The 24443-nt window shown below is 36.3% G+C and overlaps 1 protein-coding gene across 2 annotated transcripts in view; it reads left to right on the plus strand.

The window, feature by feature from the left end:
* Positions 1-24443, plus strand: part of Pkhd1l1 (PKHD1 like 1) — a 175994-nt gene that overhangs the window by 62169 nt on the left and 89382 nt on the right. Inside the window, exons 24-38 of one of the 2 annotated variants that reach the window (XM_087557314.1) lie at positions 4590-4737; positions 5857-6011; positions 7902-8024; positions 8749-8854; positions 11408-11518; positions 12695-12859; positions 14414-14535; positions 16268-16400; positions 17222-17414; positions 18914-19056; positions 19679-19783; positions 20434-20622; positions 22068-22238; positions 22553-22776; positions 23267-24251. In XM_087557314.1, coding sequence (XP_087413440.1) covers positions 4590-4737; positions 5857-6011; positions 7902-8024; positions 8749-8854; positions 11408-11518; positions 12695-12859; positions 14414-14535; positions 16268-16400; positions 17222-17414; positions 18914-19056; positions 19679-19783; positions 20434-20622; positions 22068-22238; positions 22553-22776; positions 23267-24251 — 3073 coding nt within the window. 2 annotated transcript variants of the gene reach the window in all.

Below are 24443 nucleotides of genomic sequence, written 5' to 3' on the forward strand. Positions count from 1 at the left end.
ATTTTGCTGATTTTCTCAAAGAACCAGCTCGTGTTTTGGTTGATTCTTTATGTTGTTTTGTTGTTGTTGTTGTTGTTGTTTCTAAGTGATTGATTTCAGCCCTGATTTTTTATTGGATATTTTATTTACATTTTAAATGTTACCCCCTTTCCTGGTTTCCCCTCCATAAAGCCCCTATCCCATTCTTCCTCCCCCTGTTTCTATGAGGGTGCTTCACCACCCACCCACTCACTCACTCCCGACTCCCTGCCCTGGCATTCTCCTACACTGGGGCATTGAGCTTTCACAGTACCAATGGCCTCTCCTCCCATTAATACCCACCAAGGCCATCCTCTGCTACATATGCTGCTGGAGCCATGGGTCGCTCTATGTGTACTCTTTGGATGGTGGTTTAGTCCCTCGGAGCTCTGGGGGTTATTGTTGGTTGATATTGTTGTTCTTCCTATGGGGTTGAAAACTCTTTCAGCTCCTTCAATTCTTTCTCTAACTCTTCCATTGGGACCCCGCTCTCAGTCCAATGGTTGGCTGTGAGCATCTGCCTCTGTATTTGTCAGGCTCTGGAAGAGCCTCTCAGGAGACAGCCATATCAGGTTCCTGTCAGCACACACTTCTTGGCATCCTCAATAGTGTCTGGGTTTGGTGACTGTATATGACATGGATCCCAGTGTGGGGCAGTCTCTGGATTTAGCTCTGATTTTGATTGTTTCCTGCCTTCTACTCCTCTTTGGTGTACTTGGTTCTTTTTTTTTTTCCTAGAGCTTTCAGGTATACTTTTAAATTGCTGGCATGAGAATTTTCTAATTTCCTCATGGAAATACTTAGTGCTATGAGCTTTCCTCTTAGCACTGCTATCAGGGTGTTTCATGGCTTTTAGGTATGTTGTGCCTTCATTTTCATTGAATTCTAGAAAGTCTTTAGTTGTGGAGAGAGTTGTTCTATTACCATGAGTGTGTAGGCTTCTTGTTTTTCTGTCCAGCTCTAATCCATAATGGTCTGAGAAGATACATGGCATTATGTCAAATTTCTTGTATCTGTTGAGGCTTGGTGTGACTGATTATATGGTAAATTTTGGAAAAGGATCCATGGGGTACTGAGAAAAAGATATATTCCTTTGTGTGGAGTAAAATATTCTATAGATGCCTGTTAGGTCCATTTAACCCACAATGACTGTTAGTTTCATTATTTCTCTGTTTAGTTTTTGTGTGGGTGATTTATCAAAGTGTGAAAGTGGGGTGTTGAAGTTTTCCAGAATTAATGTGTGAGGTTCTATGTGTGATTTAAGCTTCAGCAATTTCGTTTTTCAAATACAGGTGCCCTGTGTTTAGGGCACAGATGTTCAGAATTGAGATATCCTCTTGGTAGATTTTTCCCTTGATGCTTATGAAATGTCCTTCCCTGCCTCTCATGATTAATTTTGGTTGAAAATCTATTTTATCAGAGAGTAGAATGGCTACTTTAGCTTGCTTCTTGGGTCCATTTGCTTGAAAAAAATTTTTTCAGTCCTTTGTTCTGAGGTAATGTCTATCATTACTGCTGAGGTCTATATCTTGTATTCAATAGAATGATGAATCCTGTTTTCCAGTCCATTCTGTGACCCTGTGTCTTTTTTAGGGGAATTGTGTTCATTGATGTTTAGAGATACTAATGACCAGTGATTGTCAGTTCCTGTTTTTCTTAATGTTGGTGGTGTTAGTGTCTCTCTCTCTCTCTCTCTCTCTCTCTCTCTCTCTCTCTCTCTCTCTGTCTCTCTCTGTCTCTCTCTCTTTCTCTCTCTCTCTGTCTCTGTCTCTCTCTCTCCTCTTCTCTCTTCCATCTCCTGTATTTTGTTGGTGATGTTTGTATCTATTGTTTTTGTACATTTTTCCTGGGCTTTCCATCTCCAGGATTCCCTCAATTTGTGTTTCCTTTATTGCTTCTACTTCAACTATCAGGTCTTTCACCATTTTACTTATTTCTTTTACCTGTTTAATTGTATTTCCTATATATCTTTAAGAGATTTATATGTATGTTTTCTCTTTAAACACCTCTATCTGTTTGATTAGTATTTTCCTATATTTCTTTAAGGGATTTATTCATTTCCTCTTTTTTCTTTTTTCTTTTATTAAAATACTAAGTTCATTTAACATGCATATTTATCTCCCTATCATTTTCCACATCTGATCACCACCACTACTATATCATATCATAACATTTCTTACATACTTAATACCAAGTAAAGGGTGAAGTTCCATCCTTGAAAACTAAACATTCATTTAGACAACACATTCTTGGCATTGAACCTGGACAACATTTCTTAAACACAGTAGGGAAAATTCTTGCTTTGCATTATAAAAAGGACTGCCAGAAATCAGCTATTACATTAATGATGTAAGGTGGAATATTTCAAACTGTTTAAACAATTTTCTTAAAAAGACTTTCTTCACTGCCAGAGATTTTGAATAGCCTCCTGGTCAGTCATAGGGAAACAATTCTGCACATAGTTAATGAACTTGGATTCCACCTTGGGAGGAGTGGTTGAGAAATCATTTATTTAAGCTCATTTTGTGGTTATGATTACAGGTATGTGCTCCATTCCATTCTCTTTAATGTATTTTCTTCCACCAGTAGCACACTCTCTTGGTTATTGTGGCTACATAGTAAGCCTGAACACTCAATGGAGTGATTCTTTTGTGTTGTTCTTCTTGGGTTGAAGCACTTTATTTTAGGTTCTGTCTTCAAAGAAATTTTGTTACTTTTTTTGTACCTAGAGAATGTCTTTCTGTTGAGTCTTCTAATGTAAGAAATATCTACCTCAGTTTACTTTAATCTTATGTTTTAACGAAAATAGCATTTGAGCTATTTTTTAAGATTTATTTATTTATTATATATAAGTACACTGTTGTTGTCTTCAGACACACCAGAAGAGGGCGTCAGATCTTATTACAGAGGATTGTGAGCCACCATGCAGTGGCTGGGATTTGAATTCAGGACCTCTAAAAGAGCAGTTAGTGCTCTTAACCACTGAGCCATCTCTCCAGCCCCAAACCTAGCTGAGTAAGCACTCTGTCAATTGAGATACACTCCAACTGCTAGATTTTTCAGTCTGATATTTATTTCATCTCCAGGTATGCAACTCTTTCACATAAAAGTCTAGAACAAATCCATACATATGACGGATCCATAGGTTAAAAGAAATGTTCTGCAAACCCCTGTCTTTATACTTACTTCCATCTCTCCAGCTCTATTTGACCTACTCTATGATGACTTTTTATTAGACTTCTATAATTTCTTAGATCAGATTCAGACCTGGGTTTTTGGCACCTCTCTCTCTCTCTCTCTCTCTCTCTCTCTCTCTCTCTCTCTCTCTCTGGTGTTGTGATGTGTATCTGTGGTGGTATTGTGATGTGTGTGTGTGTGTGTGTGTGGTGGTGATGGTGGTGGTGTGATGTATGCATATGCACATAGGTGGAGGCCAAAGGAGGATATAAGGTGCTGTTCTCTCTCTCTGTCTCTCTCTGTCTCTGTCTCTGTCTCTCTGTCTCTGTCTCTCTGTCTCTGTCTCTGTCTCTCTCTCTGTCTCTCTCTCTCAACCCTAGCTTGTTAATTCAGTTTATCTCCATGTCTCCTTATCTACAGCTGTGGAGTCTCTGGCATTTGTCTATCTGGATCTTTCTATCCTTTTTTATGTGGATGTTGGAATACGACATCTGATTCCTATGCTTACACAGCAAGCTGAGACATCTCGCCAGTCCCCAGAACAATTGGCTAGAATATTATGTAGTGATTTAAAGTTTGAAGCAATTAAAAATGATCTTGTATTTTTATTTGAAAACAGAGTCTTCTTTCATATAGCATATCACACCCCACTTTTCCCTTCCTCCAGTCATCTCAGTTTCCCCATCCCATTGTCTCTCTCCTTCAGATCCAATCCCCTTCCCTTTCTCTTTAGAAAGAAACAGACCCTCAAGAGACAACAACCAAGCACACCAAAATAGGTTACAATAAGACAAGGCAAAAGCCCTCATATTGAAATTGGACAAGGCAACGAAATAGGAGAAAAAAGTCCCAAGAACTGGCAAGAGTCACTTACAACCTATGAATATAACACATATTACTTTTGTATGTTGATTAGTGTTCAGTAATTTAAAATTTCCTACTGAGTCTTGTCAATCACTCTACGACCATATAACTCCTTGTATTGTTGGTGGAATATTTATCGTTATCCTCTAAAAGGAGTTTTAGCTATTTGATAGTGATGATTACATCTCATGCTTCTTTGCCTCCACACAGTGGTGTGCTTGTACCTTGAACAGAATGCTTGCTTGATAAATATTTGTTCCTTGAGTGACGGAGGGTGTGCTCTGAATTAATGAGGTATTACTGTGATTCCAGCTGATGGCTGCACAGATGACTGAGTTGACTTTGCCCTCATTACTGAGCTGTATAGGCATGGCCTGTGTTGATTTATGGGGCTCTCCTTAATGTCCTGAAGAATCCTGAATATATGAGGCTCATTTATGTCGTGTCACAGGATCCTACATGATGAAATAGAAACTGTGTTAGCCATTGTTAGGTTTAATCATTCTATCAATATTTATTTTGGAAATTAGATAGTCACAAACGAGACAAAGAACGAGTCGGTTTACAGAGGAAATAATTGGCCAGGGGAGTCAAAGATTCGTATTCGAAAAATTCAAGAAGCTTCTCCACCTGTAAGTGGCAGCTTTGATATTCAAGTTCATGGACATACCCTGAAAGGTACATATGAAATGCTTAGAATTATTAGAGGCATACCAACGTTTTTCATGCATACATGTATGCATTGTGCTAAAAGTTCAGTGTTATTGTTCCTGGTACTTACTGTGTATCACCTAAACACATGTCATTTAATAACATGAACCATATTGAAATCAGTAATAGCATTTTTGTTTCAGAATTGTTTGCAGTTTAGTAAACAACTCAGCCATCTGAAGCCAATTTTATCAGTTATAGCCATTTTGATCTAAAAGTAATATACAAATGTCAGTAAAAACATAGTAAACTCCTTAAAAATCCTTTTAGGAGTGGTTGAAACTATGGTCTTGTATAAAGCTAAAATTATGAAAATTTGGAAATTGTGGCCTTTTATGATGCATACATTGAAAAATCACGACTGTGTTATCCAGAAATTTTATAATATTAAAATAATATAAAATTATATTGGAATAGTATTTTAAAATACAATCTTCACTAAACCATCTAAGCATCTATTGTCCTGTCCAAAATGGTACCTACTACCATGTCTCCACTGAACACTTGTGCTGGAATAAGCACCATATATTGACATGAATAATATTTGGTGTGGTTTATCCTTGTTTAGTTTTAGTTTAGTATCTGTTTAGTTTTACTTTGTAAAATATTACTGCTAGCACTAGAAAAATGTTAACTAATGTCTGTGATTCCAAATCTTTAACATGTGGACAGTGAGTGATAATTTAAATAATAGTGAATCATATTTTTGATATACTTAATTTTAGTGACACTTTTTTGGTTTGTATAGTTTAAATTTAAACAAGAAACTAGATTATCTAGAATAAATGTCATTTGAGTGTCTTCTTCATTTTCTTATCAAATATGACTTTTTAATTTCTAAAGTTTATCTCATTTCATGAATTATAGATTATTCATAAAGCAAACTGGCATTCGAATAAAAATGCAAAACTAAGACAACATTTAGATTCGTTACTCATATAATTTTGTTTCTTGTTAATATATAAATTCTTCCATAAACACTCTAAACTTCTTTTATATGGGAATATGATTGAAGAATGACATTTTACATACACAGTACCATGAAGGCTGCTCAGTTGTGAATTTTTGTTTCTTTCTGTGATTTAGGCATCCCTGCCGCTGTGCCAGCCGCAGACTTGCAGTTTGCCCTGCAGAGCCTGGAAGAAATAGAACGCGTGTCAGTAAGCAGAGAGGGAACCTGTGCAGGCTACTCGTGGAGCATCAACTGGAAAAGCCCCTGTGGAAAGCAGCCTCTTCTGCAGGTGCCCGCATTAGTACAGCTTCTGTGTCCTTCTCTGTGCTCCTTGCTCATGTGCACTCTTCCTTATCCTAAAAGGAACTGGCGCTTGTGGATTTTTCAAAAGCAAACCATAAACTAGTTTTATTTTGTTTTTGCTTTTTTTGTTTATTTTTTTACACAGGATTTCACTTTGTAGCCTTAGTTGGCCTGCTACTTTCTGTATAGACCAGGCAAGCATTGAATAGATAGAAATATGGACAGAAATCCACTTGACTTTGCCTCCCACATCCTGGGATTAAAGGTGTGTGCCATCACACCAAGCTCATGAATGATTTTTAAAATTATTTGATAATTAAAATAATATGCATTAGAATGAGGTGTTCTTTTCCATAGAGGCCAGCTGTTGGTACTTTTAAATCCCATTGCTATATGGAAAAAGCCAAGAGGAATAATGAGAAGATCCCTGATGGTATACAGGCAGTCTCATAAATATATTCAGCTATAATTTAGAGAGTACACACACAATTAGCTTTATTACCCATAGTTCTAAGACTGTGAAAGTTTTGGTTATTATAAAGATTGCCTGCTTAAGTCAACTCTAAAGTCATCGGCTGTTATATATTTTACACATAGTAGATTTGTGAACACCAGTATATCTCAAGAAGAATGGACTCACAGAATCTAAAATCAAAACAAAGTTCCTGCAAATAGGATAGGATAGAGCAGAATCCTCTGGGATTTGTGGTTTTTGTGAGTGTGTGCATGCATGTGCGCATGCACACACAAAGTCTAATGATTCTTAGCGATAGTGAAAGTAAGAGGAAACACTTCTCATATCCTGTTGGTTAGAATGTAAAGGAGACCAATTTTTTGGAAGATTTTGTAGTGCTATCTTAATATATAACTACCTGTGATTTAACAATCTGCTCTATAATTCCACCCTACTGAAACAGTAATACAAATGTGAAATGGGATAACAAAAAAGGTGGTCACCATGGCAGCATTTCTCCCTGTAAAGCTATAGAAAGTTAAATCTCTTTAATGGGACAATGATTGTTGAAATGACAGAACTCTTTATTGACTAGTCTGTAACCATATGCTATGACAAGGTGGAGAAGGTGCAGAACCCTACTCAGGAAATTTATTGAATGGGGTGATAGGAAATTAGAAGACAAAAACCACATAAAAGTATATAGACACAAAATTCACTGTGCAAAATATGTTATACAGCCACAGGGCTTTTTTTTCATTTTACAGGCATGTACTTGGAACTAGAATTCTAAAATTCTCTCATTGAGACTGGCCTCCTCTAGCCAGCTCTGCTCATTTCTGGGATTCATCTCCTCTTTTTCCACCAGTCTCCACTGCTTAATCACCACTCTCTGTTCGTCATCATACACTCAAGGCATCATGGAGGCACTTATATTTTTGCCAGTGCCTTTAGATGTCAGAAGGTTGCCATACTGACATGAAGACATTGATATGACCAGATTATACATATAAATGTAAATTGACTTTATTTTAAAGAGTAGAAGAAAATATGATTCCAGAATGAGACAGCAGGATAGTCAGAGGTGAAAAAGAGTAAAGGGAAAAAAAGCTCAACTTTTTAATTATTTATGAATGATTTATCAAAGTAAATATATTGAGAAGAAAAGGAAAGCATTTTTCAAGCATAATATTAAATGAATTTGTTTTCTTTAGGTCCACTCATGTTTTAATTAATGCAATATATTATAATGCAATGATCTTACCAGTTTTTGAATAGATTATTGTTTCTCTAGAAAGTTTTTCAAACAAATGACTAAATTTAATGTTTTATATCCATAAGCTTTTATTCAGATTTCACTTATTCTTAAATTGGTTCTATTTTCGATTGCGATTCTATAAATTCATTTTGTCTAAAAAATAGATCAATGATTCCAACATTCTTGGAGAAAAGGCTAGTGTGACAGTTACCTCAATAAAGGAAGGTGGTTTATTTAGACTACGTATACCTGGAGACATGCTTCGTACACCTAATCAACAACCACAGGTAGGACTCAAGCTTTATTCATAACATTTATAATTTCAAATGTATAACTAATTTGTACCAATCTGCAAAAGACTTTGTAATGCAGAAGTGTTTTCAACTGTAGTTTCATGTGAATATTTTTACCAGTTGGTCAAACTCATTATTTTCTAAGTCTGGGGAAAATTATCTTCCTAATGTTTTAAGAATTCTTTTTAATTTACCACTTCCAGAATTAGTAACTGTTTTTATTCTATTTAATCTTTGTAGCATTAGTGTCAGGTAATTATTAATGTTGGTACTTTAGTGATAAGAATATTAAATTATGTCTAGTATAGGTGACTTTATGAAAATAAAGCAGCCTCTAGTTATCTTCATAGCACTAATTAAAACAATGCTTTTATGATTTAATTTATGAAGTTGGGTGACAGCAAGGATGACATTTGTTTGCTTGCATGCATTTCTTCCATTCCTATTTGCAACTGCAATAGAAGCCTAGTGGAACATTTACTATACAAATAAATATATGAATGAATGAGCACATGAATAAATGAGGTATCATCATAGAAAAAATAAACATTTTTGTAGGCAAATGACATGCCTTTTTTTCTAAATCCAGTGCAAAAAGCATATATACTCTGGAATTATTACTATACTTCATTACTAAATTCTATGTATATTGATTGTACTGAGCTCTGCTGGTCCTTTAGCCTTGTTCAACTTTGGATCTGTGTTTCTTGACTTGAAGGTTGAAGTCTATGTCAATGGAATTCCAGCCAAATGTTCAGGTGACTGTGGGTTTACATGGGATGCCATGATTACTCCCCTGATCTTGACAACAACACCTTCTGAAGGTAACGCTTTGCTTTTAACCTTGAAGTACAAGGTGGAGGATAGGTAGAAAAAAATGTAACTTCTGATAATGAACTTTTAGTATATATTACTGTCACTGACTATGGCAAGCAAACGGCTCAATATAGTGAGAACTATTTATCAGCTGAAACTATGGAAAAGCACTCACTAAATACTTGAAAAAATATGAAACCAAAGTATGTCATTAATATCTCTATTCTCTATACTCTACTTTTACAAATTACAATCAGTCTCTTATAATTTCCCTATGACTTTGAGACACTGTTCTTCTGCTTGACCAGAGTGTGTATTAGCATTCATCTGGTAAGAATTCTCCCAGCAAAGGTAGCAACTAGGCAAGCAATAGGATAGCCATAATGTAACAAAAGAAAAGAGTTGAGTACTTACTTTGAGAAAACAGAACAATTCTTTTTTCATTTATTTTTTAATTTATTTACTTTTACACTCTAGATTTTATTCCCCTCCCAGTCCACCTCCTGGACAGTTCCACATCCCATACCTCCTCCCCGTCCCCTACCTAACCCCAGATGCCACCTTCCCACTCTACCAGACCTCTAAACTTCCTGGGGCCTCCAGTCTCTTGAAGGTTTGATGCATCTTGTTTGACTGAACTCAGACCCAGGAGTCTTCTGCAGTATGTGTGTTGGAGGCCTCATCTCAGCTGGTGTATGCTGCCTGGTTGGTGATCCAGTGTCTGAGAGATCTTGGGGGGCCAGGTTAATTAAGACTGCTGGTCCTTCTACAGTGTTACCTTCCTCTTCGGCTTCCTCCAGCTTTTCCCTAATTCAACCAAAGGGACCAGCAGCTTCTGTTCATTGGTTGGGTGCACATATCTGCATCTGACTCTTTCAGCTTCTTGTTGGGTCTTTTGGAGAGCTGTCCTTCTTGTGATAGGTCCCTTCTTGCGAATGTCCCAAAGCCTCAGTGATGGTGTCAGGTCTTGGGTCCTCCCATTGAGCTGGATCCCACTTTGGGCCTGTTGCTGGACCTTCTTTTCCTCAGGTACTTCTCCATTTCCATCTCTGCATTTCTTTCAGACAGGAAGAATTATAGGTCAGAGCTTTGACTGTGGGATAGCAACCCCATCCCTCATTTGATGACCTGTCTTTCTGCTAGAGGTGGGTTCAATAAGTTTCCTCTCCACTGTGGGGCATTCTCTGGTACATCCTAGAGGGTCCTCCCAACCTCCTTCCTCCTGAGATAACCTGTTTCCATTTTTTCTTCTGGTCCTCAGAGCTTCAGTCCTTTTCCCCCACTGAATACCAGATCATTTCCCCTCTCCCCCAAGCCCCATACCCTTTCCTTCCCCAGTTCCTCCCTCCCTTCCCCTGTGGTTGTTTTCTCATCCCAACCTAGGCTGATTTTTATTATTGGGGAAAATGTGATTCTATTTTTTGTGTGAGTGCCTAAAAATGTAAATATGCATCAGAGATATGGTGTAAAGGGTGAGTTTTAACCATAGTGATGAATTCAGAAATCATTCTTATTTGGTTTGTGCCCTTGCATTTGCCAGTGTTTTTCCATTTTTCTATGCCATTCCCCAAAATTACTTTGGGATCAAAATAATTAACAACCTGAATTGTTTTTGATCATGTTTGATCAAGTTAAAAATAGTGGAAAAATATGAGTCCAGTAAAACTAGCCACTTCACTGACCATTAATGGCCTCTTAAATATCGTTATACACATTCTAATCACCAGCTTAAGAAATATTATGAGAAGCTAAAATTCCCTTTAAGTATTATCCCTATCCTAGTCCCCACAGCTGCCTGAGGCAACCACAGTAATTAATTTCGTATGTTCTCTTTCATTCTGTTTGAAGGCCTTTTGTACTTGTGATATGTACATAGTAATTTTGGTGTGTGTGTGTGTGTGTGTGTGTGTGTGTGTGTGTGCATTTTGTATATGTTTGTATGTCTGTGGTGGGAGTAAAAGGTCAAACTTAGGTGTCATTTCTCAGGAGAGGTCTACTTTGTCTTATCTGTAATTAGAATATATGAATAATACATAATATTTGGCTTCATTGTGACTTTTTCATATTTGCAATAATAAATTTTGATCATACACACCCTCCATTAGCTTCTCTTCTCTCCTCTCCTCCCACTGATCATTGTCTCCTCTTTCCAGTTCCTCCTCCCCTCTTCCCCTCTTCTGCCTTTGAGAAGCATGTCCTTTCTTCCTTGTTCTTTGCAAATGAAGGGTCACTTGTCCCTCATTCTTTTCTCCATTATTTCATGGTGAAAAGCTGCCTTTTCAACTTGTTTGTTGAAATAATAATTTTTCTTATTTAATTCCACATTTTAGTGAAATACTATTCTGATGTATATTAACCCAGAGATCCAAAATAAGGATCAAAACAGAATAATTCTATGGAAAAATATTATTGTCAAATATATGTTTCTTTTCCCCCTGCTTAATTTCAGGCATGTTTATATCATAAAAAATAGGCATATTCTCCCTAAAAAATATCTGATTTTATAATAACAGCTTCAAAGTTTTCTCATCTGAAATGCAGTAACTGTTTATCACTTTCAGGCTCCTATGCAGAAAGCACGATTCTAACCATAGCAGGCTCTGGATTCTCTCCCACCTCTGCTGTATCGGTCTCTGTTGGGTCTACCCAATGCTCTCTTCTTTCTGTGGAGGGTAGGTTCTTTCAATTGTCGTGAAGTTTGACTGTTTCTGTCTTAGAGAAATTGGAAGAAAGAACTACCACAAATATAATCATTTTCTAATATATATTTACATATATTATATAATATATATTTGTTATGAGATTATCAACCTGGCTCAGAAAATATTCATATATATTGATTATGACTATAGACTATTTGCTACTTGAGTGTTACATGGTGTCTTTATCACATGAAGTGTGATCCACTGTACCTCCATTCATATATACCTTAGAAAGTGGTTGCACAAGATATTTCATGTGTTTATGTATCTCTAGGCCACAAAAATATCCAAAATATGTCTCTTTTTTCTCATGGTCTCTGATCATGTCCATTGTGGTTGCTGTTTATTTGTTTTTGTATGTACTGGGGATTGAACCCAGAACCTAAGATATATTAGGTAAGTGCTGTACCAAAAACTGCATCGCCAACCTTCTGTCTGTGCTGTGACAACACCATAGTTGTCATCATGAGGTAAGAGGACATGACCATATATTTCAACAGGATCTCTCCAGTTATGTAGAACTTAAAGATCATTTATAATTTATATTCTTGACATTGGTAGAAATATAGTTAATTCATTCACAATCCTAGACATTTTAATTTAATCAAATTAAAATCACATTAGCGAGACCACTTACCAAATTATTTCTGTTGTTTAAATGTTCTGTTGAAGTCAAATAGCCAATGTTATAATGGTATTACTTAACTTTCTAAAGTGAAGAAAATGTTTTCATTTGATTTTATCACTTTTATTGATAGACCATGTTATTTTACTCAGTTGTGGATATCAGTAACATGTTGAATGAAAATTTTAGTTAAAAATTCATTAAAACTCTAATTAAAAATTAAATTATAATAACTTTGATATAGATCCTCTTGGGCAAGATTTTCAGATTAGTTTCAATATTTGTTTATCATTTCCTAGAAATAATTAATTTATAGCACCTAGTAGCTTGCAAAGATCCTACCTCCCCACTAAGATTTCCCTGTCCCCACCAGAAAAATAGTTTAACTTGGATATATTTCTTGAAGTCTTAAAAACAAGGACCAAAATTAATATTACAAATTAATTTTGTGAGTTCTTTTTTCAAATCTGAAAACACCACCACATCTGTTTTATCATTTTCTTCTTCTTTTTTATCAATAGAAAATGAGATCAAGTGCCAGATTCTGAATGGAAGTGCTGGACATGTACCAGTTGCTGTGTCCATTGCTGGTGTTGGACTAGCACAGAATCTAGAGGGTGAGGGATCCCACTTCGTTTATCAGAGTCAGATCTCACATGTCTGGCCTGATTCTGGAAGCCTGGCAGGTAATAGCTAACAGCTCTCAAAAGAGGTGACTGCATACATTTTCACAACTGGGTTTCCAATGCTTTGTTTCTAGTATCAGGAAAAGGGCAAGAATCCCAAAGTTTACTCATAGCCTAAAAGAGAATGTCCTTTTGAAAGGCACAGAGATTAAATGGATGGCTAATTCTTTTCCTTATGAAGCACAAGTGGGAAACTGCTTATGCTTACGTCACAGGTTATTGAATTAATATCATCAATTATTACATGTTTCTATAACAACCTCATTAATTATGTCAAGATAAGATTTATTAGTTATTATTCTGCTTCCCAGCTGCTCCATTTGTAACCAGAGTCTCAGCGGAGCTCCTTGACCTAGAATAAAGTTCTGGGACTAACAGGACAAAGGAAGGCTGACAAAGAGGATACACAGAAAACAACACACTTTTTCTTGTGCTCTTTTGCTTACTTATATTTTTTAACCATGATTAATATTAGAAATTTTGCATTGGTGTTGATTTTTGTATTTTTTAAAATTGCCTTACTTTTACTTCATTTTGTTTTTTTCTTAGATTTTCTTCTTGCTTAGAGATATTAAAATTTATTTTTTATTTTTTATTGGATATTTACTTATATTTCAAATGTTATCCCCTTTCCCAATTTTCCCTCTAGAATCCCCCTATCCTTTCCCTTCTTTCCCTTCTTCCATGAGGGTGCTCCTCCACACATCCACCCACACCCTCCCATCTCCCTGCCCTAGCATTTCCCTACACTGGGGCATTGAGCCTTCACAGGGCCAAGTGTCTCTCTCCTCTCACTAATACCTGATAAGGCCATCCTCTGCTACATATGTGACTGGAGCCATGGGTCCCTCCATGTGTACTCTTTAGTTGGTGGTTTAGTCCCTGTGAGCTCTGGGAGATCTGGATAGTTGATATTGTTGTTCTTCCTATAGAATTGAAAACCCCTTCAGCTCCTTCAGTTCTTATTCTAACTCCTCTATTGGGGGCCCCATTTTCAGTCCAGTGTTTCATTGAGAGCATCTGACTCTGTATTTCTCAGGCTCTGGTAGAGCCTCTCAGAAGACAGCTATATCAGGTTCCTGTCAGCATGCACTTCTTGGCATTCACAATATTGTCTGGGTTTGGTGACTGTGTATGGGATGGATCACAGCTTGGGGCTGTCTCTGGATGACCTTTCCCCCAGTCTCTGCTCCACACATTTTCTCTGTATTTCCTACTGTGAATACTATGTTCCCCCTTCTAAGAACAACTGAAGCATCCAATCTTTGCACCCTCATTTGCCACACATGGGCTAATTAAAATAGTGTCACTTCTTTCCAGGACAAAGATCTAGTTGCTGCTAATATACCCCAAAGCCAATCTGGGCAAGACTGAGCACTTGAGAGCTTAACTGGGCTTAGGCTGGTAACTGTGTGCAGAGCTGCTTCTCTATCCACTTGCTATTATCTGGTATCACACATGACTTGGGAATGATGAGTTAGATAGTGACAAAGTTTCATTCATTCCTAGTTGATCTGACTTTTTGGTTTTATTTTCTTTCTTTTTCTTGTAAAGGTGGTACTCTGCTGACAATATCTGGATTTGGATTTAGTAAAAATTCAACTGTTTTAGTTGGAAATGAAACCTGCAATGTGATTGAAGGAGATTTGAATAGAATTACCTGCAGAACATCAAAAGTAAGGCCTCTGACTTCAGTCATCCCTCACCTCCAATAGTCCTAATCTTATTAACGAGGAAGCATCTAGGTGGGCGAGTAGATAAGTGACATGTTTCTCCAAATATCAGAGCTTTCATTGTTGTCTGTAAAAATCATTTCTTCATCATTTTAACCTAAAATCCAAAGTCAAAATATTATTTCTACATCTGAGACATTTAAAAACCATGGTGAAGATAGTCACAAGTAAACAATGCATCTCACCTGAAATATTAGAAGTAGACACAAAGTAAAGATGAAATTCAGTGGAGAGAGGAGGTCAAATGGAGTCTCATAAAAGATTTTATGTCTAGTCAGCACTTGAGAGTCACCAGGAAATTACCAGATAAAATAAAAGATGAAAAGATCCCATTATTAATAATTTGTAAATTTCAGATAAACAACTCTTAGCATGCTTAGGTTTTAAAAAGAAATCTATTTTTATTTTTTGTATTGAAGGTTCACATTTATTTACCTTTTATGTACATGCATGGGTGTGATGTGATTATTGCTGCACATATATGGAGATCAGAGAGGCAGATCTCTTCCTGGGATCTTCCTGGGATCAGACAGATCATCATCGTTGGCAATAAACATGTTCACCCTGAACCATCCATCTGACCCAGAAAGTTATGTTTAAAGGTGCTAAAACTTGAATTAGTTGGCAAAAATTTGGAGTTTGCTACAGGATATAAGAATTTAGAACCAACCATTATTCCTTATTTGTTTTAAAATTAGTCTTAGACTTAAATTAGGTCTTTGGTTCACTAATGATGTGCAAAGAGATGATAAATGCAGATGCGGTCACGGACACCAAATCTCAAAACACAGGAGAGTAAGCAAAGACATAGATAAGATGTGTAGGGAAAAAAAGTCAATGAGTGTATGCTGACCTGGATGAGAGTAAGCATTTAGAGGCTTTCACAATATGAACAAATGATTAAGGCCACTTTATTGAGAATTGCACAGATGCCATCAGTGAAAATATAAAGTGGATTCTAGTGTTTGAGTTTAGAGTATGTAACTTGATCAGCTAAATATGCAACCTAGTTTGTGAATGAAGTAGATAAATTAGATTTGAGTCTATAGCAAGAGAACAAGAACAAATCTTTGGTATCTTATCCTTCATCAGATAGAGAGCGATTTTCCCAGTGCATCTCAGCTGCACCATGGAAACCTTAAGATGCAATAATACATATGCAGTTAAATGGACATAAACACTACAAGATCATTATTAGATCTCTGCCTTGAGAATTTAAATATGTAACCTATACTTACTGTATCAACTTTAAATATCTAAGAATTAATGATTCATGACTGAAATGAAACATTTCTAGGAGTTTATTTAGTGATTCTATTTTTCTTCAGCCTTTGGAGTTTTGTATTTGTCTTTGTTTTGGTGTATGTATGTGTGTGTGCATGTACACAGTCTTGTTTATATTTCCCCATGGATTCTTCACCATATTTTCTCAGATATGATGTCTCCCTGGCTAGATCTTCCTGACAAGACTAGAATGGGAGGTCGAGACACCACATCTGGCTTCTTTACACTCTCTGATTCTCTCCTTTATTAACAGGTATTACAGGGATCAAACTTGGGTCCTCATGCTTGCAACGTAAACATTTACTGACTGAATTAGCTCCCCAGCAAAGTGAATGAATTTAAATACTTCATCATTTTAAAATTTCCATTTTGTTTTTTCCTTTTATTTCAGAGAATTGAGGGTACAGTTGATATTTCTGTCATTACCAATGGAATTCAAGCCACATCAAAGGATAGTTTTAGTTACAGCTGCTTGCAAACACCAGTTGTCACTGACTTCAGCCCAAAAGAACGGACAATTCTGGGTAAGAAATACTTCAGTGAGATCAGTCAATTGTCTTTCTAGGTTTGGACTACCTCACTCAATATGATAATTTCGAGTTCCATTAATTTACATGCAAATTTTGTAATATCCTTTTTTTTCTTCCCCTCTGAATAAAATTCCATCGTATATATTTACATTTTCATTGTCCAGCAGCAATGGATGTCTAGGACTTTATAAGCAGTAGTAGATTTTGTGTAATCTCAAACTATAGTAAATTATATCTTTTTATAGCTCCTATTAATTGCTGAATTTTGAGTCTACAAGTTTCTTTGCCCACTTTTCTTGAGTCCAAATACACACACACAAACACACAGACACACACAAACAGACACACACACTCACACACATATACACTCATACACACACACAGAGAGAGACAGAGAGAGAGAGAGAGAGAGACAGACAGACAGAGAGAGAGAGAGAGAGAGAGAGAGAGAGAGAGAGAGAGAGAGAGAGAGCCCTTCAAAGCACAGGTTCTCATTGCAGTTTTGCTCCTTACATTGAAACATGCTCTTTACTTTAAATACAAACAAGTCAAACTAAAATTTTACTCTGAACATGTACAATTGTGATAAAGTTATTATATCTTTAAAAATACTTCAGTCCTTTTTTTCTTTGTGAAATAAACATGTATTTTATGTGTAAAATAGCATAACTCATTTTGAATTTTGCCTCTCGAAGTAGAAAACATTTCTGAATCCAATAAAAGATAAGCATGTTGGTTCAGTTACTACGCAAATTGTATCTGGATAAAAAGTTAAATTTTTATACAACAAGTTGTATTTTTCTTTTAAAAAATAGGAACTGTCAATTTAACAATTAAGGGTTATAACTTTGGAAGTGAACTCACACAAAATACGGTGTACGTTGGAGGAAAACACTGCCAGATTCTTCACTCGAACTTCACAGACATCACATGCCTTCTGCCCACGTTGCCTCCAGGAAAACATGAGATCTATGTCAAAGTCAGAAACTGGGGTTTGGCATCAACGAGGTATGATACTAATATTGGTCATAAATTATAGAACTGTCGAATGCTTGGGGCTAAAATTGGGATAGGAAAAAATTTATACATTAACTTTCAAATATGGTGGTTGCTTTTTTTACCCTTTTGTTTCTCCTCATAAAATAATTCTTTAAAATTCTCATTAAATACACAATAACACTTTGGTTTTTGACCAAACTATTTAAAACAAGTTATAAAATTCTCTGAACAATTGAATTTTGTAGCATCACATGATTTGCATGCATCCAAGAAATGGTTTTCATGCACTTTTGGCAGTGGAGGGAGAGCAGTTGTTTAATTCTGAATTTATGGTAATTTCCTTCACTAATGTTATTCAAATTTTGTTGAGAGGATTTTCATCAATGTGTAAACAATTCTATAACAATTATAAATGTAAAAATGTATTAATAGTAGATCGTTGATATAATAAGAATGTACATGAAGGGAACTAGCATTCCATGGAATAGGGCAGGATGCTCTGAAAAGGTGACAGTTAAGCCAGGATCTGGCCATCTAAAGGAAGAAGCAGAGATAATCCCTCGCTGATTCTATTTCATATAGGAATTCTGGATTTTCCTCCCTGAAACTGTTAACAGCAAAATTTTAGCTCATCCCTGTGACAATTGCTAGTTTGGAATACTTTGAAGAACAGCTACTAAATTAATGGCTTAAAAAGAAGGCAAAGAAGGCAGGTGTCAGAATAGAAGGATAGCTAATTGCCCCATATCTTATAGGATGTGAGGACTAGTGAGGAGCTTACTAAAGCAAAGACTCCAGAACTGCATTCCCTGTAGGAATTACTGGGAGGAGGGCATAACGCTTTTGAAAATCTACTGGCTTCTGATGTTCCTGGCTGATATTATATACAAAGTCAAACCCAAACTGTGTATTTATATGGTAGTTGAAGAAACACCAATTGGGCATGCTAAAGGAGTTAAATGAAGCAATACAAAACCTCTTTAGAATCTACAGACTGTGCTGTCATGGTGGGATATAGGATAAAGGAGTTGGACTCTATCAGTCAGAACATTGCACAATTTGATGGTGCCCTAGCAGACATTTCATCTTTAATAAAACAAAATTAAATTAAATTAAACTGAATTGCACAAAAATTAATTAACTCTATAATGTATGGAATTTTGTTGCTACTTTTTAAAACATGTACACCTGTCTTCACATTTTTAGTATAGTAAAATTTTAAAAATACTTTAAGAAATTTCAATTATTTATTCTGACCTCATTTCTTAAAATCATATTTTCTATATTATTTAAGACTTTGCATCTCACACACTTCTGCTATCAGATCTTTCAAAACTCTGGTTTTCAAAATTAATATATACGTTTAATCAAAATAAGGATAATTACCAGATTATCTGGTCTGAAAGTTAATGTCTAATTATATATGCATTTAATTATTTCCTATTTCCAAAACACTGTGTATTAAGGTAAGAAAACTCATTGGAAATCCATTCTTTTGTCTTTTCCAGGAACAAGTTAAATGCTTCTATACTGTACATTTTGGAAGTCACCCACATGTTTCCCCAGAGAGGCTCTTTGTATGGTGGCACTGAAATCACTATAATAGGTTCTGGATTCAGCACAATACCAACTGAGAATTCTGTTCTCTTAGGTAAAACCTTTGTCTTGTAGGGATTAACTTGTTAAGGCTTTCCTTGACTAAAATGATCTGCTGGAGGAACTGGGTTGTTACACAAATATTTTCAGTGTTTTTTTAATATTATAAGAAAGATTACACAAATGGTCTTAACTGCTTTTCTATGTATAATGTGTTGGGGGGAGGGTTCATGCTTATTGGTACTCATCTGAGACCAGAGGAGGACACTGGATACCCTAGAGCTGGAGTTATAGGTAGTTGTGGGCCACTGGATATGGGTGATGGGAACTGAACTTGGAGTTCATGGAAGAGCGCAAGACCTCTTAACTACTGATCCCTCTCTCCAATACTTTTTTTTTTGTTAATGTAAAAAAGGCCAAGTGTTTGTGGTTAAAGGGATAATGAGACAGTGAACATCTCTGCTTTTGAATCTTTCATTATCATTGTGTATTTAATGTGAATAGAACTCTTGTGTGAAAACACACACTCAAACATTAACACTGTCAGAAGCGAAGTACCAAAGATCCTCCTGTGTAACACAGAGCTTTGTTAAGCAACGTCTCTTTACTACTGATACATCACCTCTGTAGTTCACAAAAAACAACTTACAATGTGTTTCCTACTTTTATACGTTTAGGTTCCTTCCCATGCGACATTACATCATCATCAGAAAATGTCATCAAATGCACTCTCCATTCAACAGGGGCTGTATTCAGAATTACCAACAACGGTTCACACTTAGGTACCAACCAAGATTTATATATTGAAAAAGAAGAGATTTTATGCTGAGATTAGGTTGATTTTTATTTTGTATTTCAAGTTGCTCAGAGAATCAATGTTGTTGCTTTTATACTTTTGCAGTGTTCTCCATATGAGATTGAAAGTTACATTCTTACTACATATGTAGTAACATACATCATGAGCTTGAGTTGAGAAGGACAGGCTTTATAATTTCATGCTCAGGAATTTCCAGTGATTTTGTTACTGCTTATTATTAGTCACGAATTTCAGAATGAATACTGAAGTTGAACTTACCAGCATGACCAGTTGTTTCCAAAATGTCTCCCATGTAAAGAGTTGATAAGAACATTAGAAGCACTCCATGAAACATTTATGAACAATTTATTTCTTGAGCATCCAACTCTTTTCAGGTTCTCTTGATCATCACCCTGGAGTTATTAGTTACAATTTATACCTTCCTTTGCATATCATGATCTTGCTTTCTAGTAATCCTGGTTTTATTTTGGTTGAGTTTAAATTATGTACAAACATAAATGTACAATACTAACTTGAAAGTTGTTCTTACTTTATAATAATGGCTCTTTGCATGGTTAATTATTAAGACATTTACTTCTTTCTCCTTTTAAAATATGCCTCAATTTGTACTCCCAGTGCATGGACTAGGTTATGCCTGGTCACCATCGGTCTTAAATGTGACTGTGGGCGATACTGTGGTATGGTACTGGCGAGCCCACCCCTTTCTTAGGGGTATAGGGTACAGAATTTTCTCAGTCTCCAGTCCTGGAAGTGTTACTTATGATGGCAAAGGATTTACAAATGGAAGACAAAAATCTGCATCAGGTATGATTCTGTTTTGTTGAGGTTTTCAGTATGCTCCTTTTTCTTAAATATGTTTACATGAATTATTCATACAAATAAAGCCAGTAATTAGTTTACTTGGCATTTTATGCCTATTGAAAAAAACATTATAAATAAATTCAAACAATTATCTTTTTTTATTTTTATTTTTTGTTATTAACTTGAGTATTTCTTATTTACATTTCGAGTGTTATTCCCTTTCCCGGTTTCCGGGCAAACATCCCCCTAATCCCTCCTCCTCCCCTTCTTTATGGGTGTTCCCCTCCCCATCCTTCCCCCATTGCCGCCCTCCCCCCAACAATCTAATTCACTGGGGGTTCAGTCTTAGCAGGACCCAGGGCTTCCCCTTCCACTGGTGCTCTTACTAGGATATTCATTGCTTCCTATGAGGTCAGAGTCCAGGGTCTGTCCATGTATAGTCTTTGGGTAGTGGCTTAGTCCCTGGAAGCTCTGGTTGCTTGGCATTGTTGTTCAGAAGGGGTCTAGAGCCCCTTCGAGCTCTTCCAGTTCTTTCTCTGATTCCTTCAAGGGGGGGCCTATTCTCAGTTCAGTGGTTTGCTGCTGGCATTCGCCTCTGTATTTGCTGTATTCTGGCTGTGTCTCTCAGGAGAGATCTACATCCGGTTCCTGTCAGCCTGCCCTTCTCTGCTTCATCCATCTTGTCTAATTGGATGGCTGTATATGTATGGGCCACATGTGGGGCAGGCTCTGAATGGGTGTTCCTTCTGTGTCTGTTTTAATCTTTTCCTCTCTATTCCCTGCCAAGGGTATTCTTGTTCCCCTTTTAAAGAAGGAGTGAAGTATTCACATTTTGATCATCTGTCTTGAGTTTCATTTGTTCTAGTCAAGCAATTATCTTAAACATACTAAGTAAGATGTTTGGTATGCTATTTTTGGTCTTCATTATCTTCATTGATTGCATGATAATTGACCAACTGAAACATACATTGTGCAGCAAAGCACAATGAAATATGTTTTAGTCACACTAACCTGATAATAGATAGATAATAGATAATGAATTTTGTTGATAGTATTAGCTTATCAGCATCTCTTATAGGATGGTTATGAGTGTGCCTTCAAATAACTAGTTTGTTCTATGCTTGTAACAGTATATTTAAATTTGCATTTTATTTTTTCTTAAAATTGATAAATTAGGGCAGAGTTTCCATGGTCTTCTTTAAAATTTAAAGCTGGATCTCATCTTTCTTGTATGCAACTTCATTGTCAAAATCAACAACATACAAAAGAAAGTCTTTATAGCCAGTGACTCATTCTCTCCTACTTTCTATTGCACTATAAGACACATAAAAATTACGAAAATTGTCATCTGTCCTTGCATTGAAATGATGATTTCCAATTTCCTCATCTAGTTTTCAAAGATCCATTAATTGCTTGTATCTCTCGTGTATAATCTTATTTTACGGCAGGTTCATTTTCTTACCAGTTTACTTCTCCTGGAGTCCATTACTACAGCAGCGGGTATGTTGATGAGACTCACTCCATATCTCTCCAAGGAGTCATTAACGTTGTTCCAGCTGAAACCAGGCACATTCCCCTGCACCTGTGTGTGGGAAACATTGAAGCGACATATGTTCCAGGTTAGATGGTTACACATGGAAGCTACACCAGATGACCTGGCTTAAAGTGACCTTTATAGATTAGATGTCAGATATCTGGATCTACCTGCTTTTGCCTCTTCTAAAGGCTAGGAATTATTATGTAAAATTACTAATTAATTATTAATTTATAAATTAATTAAAATACTTTTAAAAATTAATTTTTAAAAATAACAGATCTCAAAATTTAAAGCCATCTACCTCCTTAATTAACGTAAACAGTAAGAGAGTGTGAACAGAGTTCTTGCTTTAGGACAGTGTGCGTGGCTTACTCATGATTCTTTTGTCTAAAGCAGGTCCTGTGCATTTACCCTTGGCAAGTACTGCATCAGGCTGCCTAGCAACAGAACCCCTGTGTGGCCTGAATGATACAAGGGTTAAACATTCAAATAAATTATTCTTCGAGCTTTCAAATTGCGTTTCACCCTCTATAATCAACATTACTCCCTCTACCGGAACAGCAAATGAACTCATAACTATCACTGGACATGGCTTCAGTAATCTTACATGTGCTAATAAGGTAAGGAAATTGAAACTCTTCTTCTCAGTGTTTACATACTCAACAAAAAGAACATATTTTGACCACAATCCCCTGGTATAATTTCACCAGATTTATGATCTATAACTTGCATACTACGAACTCACTTAAAGTATACAATTGCACACGTGTGTATATTTAATAGTATATTAATGAAGTTGTACACCTCTGACTGGAATAAGTTTTAGAACATGTCATGATCATAAAATAAACCTCACTGGAAGTCACCCACTTCTTTCACCCATTTCAGCACACTGGTAACTGCTAATCTGTTTCCCTCTATATAGTTTTGCCTATTCTGACATAAGGTCAATTTAATATATATCTTCATCTACATCCCAAATTATTTTTATGAATACAACTTCTTCACAGAATTGCCGTTTTAAAAATATAATTGATGCTAATACAAACATGAAGTTCATATGAGAGTAATGAATTAATGCATTTTATTTTATATTCATTTTTCCTCCAGGTTACAATTGGTAGCTACCCTTGTGTTGTAGAGGAAAGTAATGAAAATTCTATTATGTGTCATATTGATCCTCAAAACTCAATGGATGTTGGCATTAGAGAAATTGTTACTTTGATTGTCTACAACCTGGGCACTGCTATCAACACACAGCCCAATGAATTTGACAGGCGGTTTGTACTTTTGCCAAACATAGATTTGGTGATGCCAAAAGCAGGGTCAACTACAGGATTGACAAGAGTGACCATTCAAGGTTCTGGATTTATGGCTTCTTCTGCAGGTGTAGAAGTCTTTATGGGTGATTTTCCATGTAAAGTTCTAAATGTGACCTACACAGCTATTGAATGTGAAACATCTCCTGCTCCCCATCAGCTTGTTCTTGTAGACCTTCTAATACATGGAGTGCCTGCCCAATGTCAGGGCAACTGCAGCTTTTCATATTTAGATAACATTGCTCCTTATGTAACAGGAGTCTTTCCAAACTCAATCCAAGGATCTGGAAGTGTCCTTATCATAGGAGAGGGTTTTGGAACAGTGTTGGAAGAGATTTCTATATTTATTGGAATTCAACAGTTCAGAGTACTAGATGTTAATGAAAATAATATTACTGTTCTCATGACTCCACTAGCAGCTGGACTTCATTCTCTCAGTGTTGTTGTTGGGTCTAAGGGCTTGGCTCTGGGAAATCTAAGTGTCAGCAGCCCTGCAGTAGCGTCTGTCTCACCAACCTCTGGAAGCATTGCTGGTGGAACGACTTTGATGATCACAGGCAACGGCTTTTCTCCTGGAAACACCACGGTTACTGTTGGGGATCAGCCTTGTCAAATTATGTTCATCAACTCCAGTGAGGTCCACTGCAGCACCCCAGCTGGGAGAGCTGGTACAGCCAATCTGAAGATCGATGTCAATTCAGTCATTTACCCATCTTTGTCATTTACATATGCCATGGAGGATACTCCATTTCTCAAAAGTATCATCCCAAACTCAGGTATTCCAGTATCCACATGCCTTTTTATTTGTTGTATTGACATCATGTTACAGTTATATTAATTATTATAGAGTTATGATATTAAAGTATGTCTTCTACATAGTCCTCCTTAAGCCAAATAATATAATGCATGGAATTAGAGTTCTGTGCAGTCTTAATTTTGTATTTTTATACATTCTTAATATAAAATTC

This window comes from Rattus norvegicus, chromosome 7, assembly GCF_021556685.1.
Source record: "Rattus norvegicus strain SHRSP/BbbUtx chromosome 7, alternate assembly SHRSP_T2T, whole genome shotgun sequence".
Classification (NCBI taxonomy): domain Eukaryota; kingdom Metazoa; phylum Chordata; class Mammalia; order Rodentia; family Muridae; genus Rattus; species Rattus norvegicus.